This window comes from Cricetulus griseus, assembly GCF_003668045.3.
Source record: "Cricetulus griseus strain 17A/GY chromosome 1 unlocalized genomic scaffold, alternate assembly CriGri-PICRH-1.0 chr1_1, whole genome shotgun sequence".
Lineage (NCBI taxonomy): Eukaryota > Metazoa > Chordata > Mammalia > Rodentia > Cricetidae > Cricetulus > Cricetulus griseus.
Genome location: NW_023276807.1, coordinates 205978212 through 205984527, shown reverse-complemented (window position 1 = coordinate 205984527; position 6316 = coordinate 205978212). Strand labels below are relative to the sequence as shown.

The 6316-nt window shown below is 33.3% G+C and overlaps 1 protein-coding gene across 1 annotated transcript; it reads left to right on the top strand.

The window, feature by feature from the left end:
* The first annotated feature begins 2466 nt into the window (after positions 1–2466).
* Positions 2467–3453, top strand: LOC100752180 (olfactory receptor 4K15). Its single transcript, XM_027386471.1, has one exon. The coding sequence runs from the start codon at positions 2479–2481 to the stop codon at positions 3451–3453; it is 975 nt and encodes a 324-aa protein (XP_027242272.1). The 5' UTR covers positions 2467–2478.
* The last annotated feature ends 2863 nt before the right edge of the window (positions 3454–6316 follow it).

The following is a 6316-nucleotide window of genomic DNA, read 5'->3' as shown; positions in this document are numbered from 1 at the left end:
CTTATCTCTTCATTTTTTTCAAAACATAAATATTATATTTATAGTGCTGTATAGCAACTAAATCTTTCCAATTATTAATTATTACAGCATATTACAGGATAACAACATATTTCCATTTAATGTCAGGCAAACAAAATGTTTCTGTTTTTGTATGTATGCAAAGACATTGATCAATATTTGTCTAGTACCAGCAATGTGATATACCTATATTGAGTTGGACAGTAAAAAGTCAGACATGTTTAAAAGTTGGTGAAAGGAGCATCCATGAAACAGGAAGTTTTATGAATCTTATAAACTACAAATTCTTCCACACTTCATCTATCCATTCTAATATATGAGTAATAGTACTGAAGAAAGATTTATACATTAAAATTTCAAAACTCAGGGAACTGAAGATCATTCTGCTCATGTAAATCTTCAGGCATAGATTCATCTTTAAATATTGTAAGAACTAAAATCAGCATTCATAAACACATCTAACTGGAAACATATTTTAGTCTGAGTTATTCCAGGAAATGTTAAATTATCAAATAATAATCATTCAATTAAATTAGATTAAATCTAATACAATGCACTCTAACTTAACAGTAATTATAAATTCTTGGAACTCACCAATTCCTCACCTAAATAATCAATTGAGAGGCAAATTTGGTGAAATTTTTAGGGTAATATGATATCAATTTAACATATAATGATGATGAGCCCTAAGAAGTTAAAGGACCAGACAGTGATTTGTAGATGCTCAATAACACAAGTATGATTCTGAAATACCGCTTCTTGCCTTCATCAATATAGAATAAATAAATAAATAAATATAGAATAAAATATTAATACATTTCATCTATTATATAATGTGCCAACTAAAGAAGGCAGTTGATTTTATTAACTTCTCTGAATTATTAGAGGATCAATAATACTGGCCTATGATATTTGTAGAAGCTGATACAAATCTATGTACTATATAACAGTGTTTAGCATTGAGTCTTGAAAGGGACAGTGCTTTTGTGCTTAAGGCTTGGAAAAGTAGAAAGGGCTTATTTGAGAAATACATTTAGAGTACATGCTCCTACAGCTTTTATTTAAGACACTAAGAAACTTGTTTCTAGATTTTCCCAAGGTTTTCCAAGAGTCTCAGAAGCCACAGGCAGCAGGAAAAATCAGTGTTACAGGAAACTCACAGGAGTTATTGGAGGCCAGTTCTTGATTTGATCTACTCATATGATTGAGTTGTGCATTCTATTTTAAATTCTCTGCTCAAAAATACCTCTGTCACATTGCCCTAGGAAGTTCCATCTGATTCTTTCACACTTACTTTCCCCTATGGGTCATATATGAAAATCCCAGCAAGATGTTTGCACTTGTATTACCTTCTTTCTTGCCTGTAAGTGACCATTGTGACAAGAGTATAAGAGTCGGGACTTCTGAAAAATAAAAGAAAGGTTTTAAAAAGGTTTAGAAAAAATGTGGTATCTTCTCAAAAATCAAATATTCTATCATATATTTTTCTGTATTATGCTGTACTTTAAAACTCCACTTCTTAAACATTTCTGAATATCTTGGTGTGCTTGTTTTGATAGCATAAGTGATAAAACACCAATTAGTGCCTTGCTGGGTTCTGACAAGTTGGAGACATGAAATATAAAAGTTATTCTCTGAGTTTGTTTTTGGAAGTTAAGATTACTCATCATTTATTGCATCCAGTGAATCTAGTTATAATCTAAGAAGACATTGACACCTATAGTTGCCAATGTCTAGAAATAATAAAAAAACATCTTTCAAGACCTGATTTAGATGTGAGTGGTGTTCAAATTGAGACAATCTAATGTCCCTTTGCAGATTGTTTTCTAATTTTCTTATTTTTTACATGTCTGTGCATTATAGATCACTTATACAAGTAAAATCAAGATTAAAGGGATTAAGTTAAGTTCAGATAAAACAGGTCACCTTAACCATGTAGGAAAGAAAAAATTCCCACAGCATAAATTTCTAAACTTAGTTATTTAAGTTTAATTATTTAAACTTAATTATTCTTGAAGATTTTCAAATCTCTCCATCCCTCCCCCTCTGTCTGTCTCTGTCTCTCTCTCTCTTCCTCTGTGTGTATGTGTCTGTGTGCTGTGTGTCCCAATAAAATTCCTGTCATTATTAACACTAGTGACCATGCATGAAAAATGTTAGCTTCTCCAGGGCTTACCTGACAGAAACAAATATATTTAATTTCAGTGTAAGGAGAAACTTCGAGAGGATCTGAGTGACCAAAAGAAAAGATCTGTGAAGTTCTATGTCTTCCAATATTTGCAGAACTTTGTATTTCACTTTACAGACTTTGTACTTGGAGAGGAGGAGATAACATATACTTATTTGTGGTGAGGGCTGTTTTTATAGATAAGTTAACTTACACAAGTGAAACTCATTTAACTGATTGATTTCTATTCTGTTTCTACTCAGATAACTGAAGACAAATCTCTTCCAAAGTCAATGAATGAAACAAATTACTCTCGGGTAACAGAGTTTGTGCTGCTGGGTCTGTCAAGTTCAAAGGAGCTCCAGCCTTTCTTATTTCTAATATTTTCACTGCTGTACTTATCAATCCTACTGGGCAACTTCCTCATTATCCTCACTGTGAATTCAGACTCCCGACTTCATACCCCCATGTACTTTCTGCTTGCTAACTTGTCTTTTATAGATATATGTGTGGCCTCTTTTGCTACACCTAAAATGCTTGCTGACTTTCTAGTTGAACGAAAAACTATATCTTTTGAAGCCTGCTTGGCTCAGATTTTCTTTGTTCATCTCTTTACTGGTGGTGAGATGGTACTTCTGGTATCTATGGCTTATGATCGCTATGTTGCAATATGTAAGCCTCTCCATTACATGACAATCATGAGTCGCCGAGTGTGTATTATTCTGGTCATCATCTCATGGTGTGTGGGTTTCATCCATACAACTAGCCAGTTGGCATTCACTGTTAACTTGCCATTTTGTGGTCCTAACCAGGTGGACAGTTTTTTCTGTGATCTCCCACTAGTGACAAAGCTAGCTTGCATAGACACTTATGTTGTCAGCTTACTAATAGTTGCAGATAGTGGCTTTCTTTCCATGAGTTCATTTCTCCTTTTGGTTGTCTCCTATACTGTGATTCTCATAACAGTTAGGAATCGCTCCTCTGCTAGCATGGCCAAAGCCCGCTCCACCCTAACTGCTCACATTACTGTAGTCACACTCTTCTTTGGACCATGCATCTTCATCTATGTGTGGCCCTTTAGCAGTTATTCGGTTGACAAAGTCCTTGCTGTGTTCTATACCATCTTTACACCCATATTAAATCCTGTTATCTATACTTTGAGAAACAAAGAAGTAAAAGCAGCTATGTCAAAGCTGAGGAGTCGCTATCTGAAACCTGGACAGGTTTCTGCACTGATTAGAAATGTTTTTATTCTGGAAACAAAGTAAAATTACAGGACTGGCATGATTTTTGTTTTGTCTCTAGACATTTCCAAAATGTAATTGTTGTTTTTAAAGGTAGTCGTTTAACATGTGGAGATATTTGAAATCTTACTATAAGAGTAATAGGCAAGACACATTTCAAAAAATTTAATATTCTTTCAATTACTTTTCTTTGCTGTTTTTTCTTCTTGTTTTAAAAATTAATTGATTTTAAAATAAAAGTTTGGCTTTAATGTGACCGCAGTTATGGCATTTATTGAATTGTAAATATATTTTGCCATGAGTGGTTGGAAAATATAATTTTTATTCAATCTATTAAGTAAATTTATCTTTTGTAAAGGATGAAATGCATTTTATAAAAGCAGATTTTCAAACAAAAGAAAGTGATGAGTGCTTGTTGCTTTTTCTAGTTATGTTCATTTTTGCTCCTGCCAAAATACAGCCTTACTTGTGAGTACCAAGTGCTGACTCAAATTTAGTGTTTATTTACAGTGTTTTGCAGTCAGTGGGTCCATGCACAGAGTTTACTCTTTAGTACCAGATTCTACAACACTTGGGTTTTATGTACAAAGAAATCTAGTTAACTGGAAATTAAATGCAATAGGTAAGGACATGAACAGATTCTTTGGACAAGCCAAAGTGATTATGCACATCATCAACTTCTGGGTCAGAACTTTGTATCTTGTAAACAAAACCCTGATACTCTTTGAAAAATAAACCTTAGATGTTATTGAAGCTTTATAAGATCCAACGGTTATTACCATAGGTTGTCTAATGGCCATATTACTAAAACTACCCATTATTTAGGAATTTACTGTTTCCATCAACAAATCCAAGAAATCATCATATGTGTTACTCCTACATCTAGTTTGGCTGAGGCAGGTCCAAAGGCACCATCAAGTTGTACGAACAATTATTCCTGAACACAAATAATCTAAATCTGTAACATAAACATCTTTGTCTCCGTTTTGGAGCTCATGGAAGGGTTACCATGACCAGTTGAGAGAAAAAGAAATAATTTAATTTTCATCCTCAGAAACGACTTTTGTAACTCTTTATATGATAACAAAGGGGCTGTTGCTAGTTTGAAGCTTCACTGAGAGAGACCAGAAATACATGGATGGAGAAACTTTTTATTGGCATATGTACCAATGAACATTTTGTTTAATATTCATCCTTGAGTATGGAATTAGAATCAGGTAAAAAATAATTAAAAATCATGGATATCAGGAAATGGTATGGCTAGATTACAGTATTAGGGGTCATAGAATAACTTTGGGGAATCAGATGAGTGGTCCATAATGAGGACAGACATAAACATCACTATTTTGAATCTTCAGTATCATATAAATTGTCTTCCACAGAGGAGGCCACCAAAACAAGGAAAATAGGATTCCTAGTCAACTGATATTATTGTTCCTCAAGTGCACAAATAAAACACATCGATGAAATATAATAGAAACTATGGTATAGACTGTGAATGTATTCCAGTACATTGGGCTTTCCTTAAGTTTATCTATTCTTGTTATTACTGCTATCATTTACTTGGTCTGTGATCAGATATTGGAATTCGAAAACTTGCCATTTATTGGTGGTTAATCATTTTATCAGATTGATTCTTCCACATATAATGTCTGCTCTTGTTGGACTTGATTTCTACTTTCATCATGAATTTTCTCATTCTGCTCACACATCTATTACTTGGATCACCATCTGACTTAGTGAGCTTTACTTATAGAAATTGAATTTGACAAAGATTGCCTTTGTCATGTAACACACGACAAGTGTAATGCTATAAATGATTTTACAGTGATAATACAACAACAGGACTATGAAACTATTTTTCTTGTATTGATAGTAACATTAAATAGCCATATATATGCCTTAATGAAACCCCAAAGATGCCAACATTGCAACTATATTGTTTTACAAATGAGAAACCCAAGAAGTGATAGATGCACTAAACTAAAATTTAACATATGATATTATGTTATAAAAATCTAAAATCTGAAGTTCCAAAAAATAAAAAATAAACTAACTTGGCTTTTCTGTCTATTATTCTTTGGTATTGACTTGTGAATATTCTTTTCTTTTATTTTACTGCAATTCCAAGTTTTTCTGGTCTAGATTATTTTTACTCTGAGAACAACACATCCTATAGTGAATACAATCTTTGGGAACCCAAATCTTTGGCGAGTGAGCAATGGATGAGACACACATTGATAAGGATTCTTAGGAATATGGTTGAATACTGTTTGGTAATATTTGAATATACAGTACAAAGGATATAAAGAGAAATTTATTAAATGAATGAATGAATGAGTGGCTGAATGGCTAATATATATAATTAGGTTGAAGGAATAAAATTCAATTAGATGAAAAAATACAGCTAAAATTTAGCAGATTCACTAGAGTGACTTTCAGTGCTTCCATACTATCTAAAACAGCTTATAATAGGTTTTAGTGTCTTAGCCTGATGGTGCCTCATTGGCAAAGGTTTCAGTTACCAACACATTAATTCAACCAGGACTAAATAAAAGACTTGGCATGATGTAGGCATCCTAGCATGGGTGTTGAGAGGAGGGAGTAGATTTAAATTATGGCTGATGGGGAATGTACTTCTTTGTATGTTTATCTTGTTGATTATTGAATAAAATACTGTTTGGCCAATGAGACAGCAAGTTAGGACTAGGAGTCAAAGAGGATTCTGAGAAATGTAGTAGATAAGTGGTGATCCAGGCAGGAAGTGACATAGCAAGGAGACTCATATTTAAAGAAGAAGAAACAGGAAGCATACTCCTTATTTTCCTCAAGGAACATACTCCTTATTTTCCTCAAGGAACTATGTTCCTTTTTCATGCATTAGAGT

What these genes read in the sequence shown, in the direction of transcription:
- LOC100752180 (XM_027386471.1), top strand. Translation starts at nt 2,479, where the DNA reads ATGAATGAAACAAATTACTCTCGGGTAACAGAGTTTGTGCTGCTGGGT.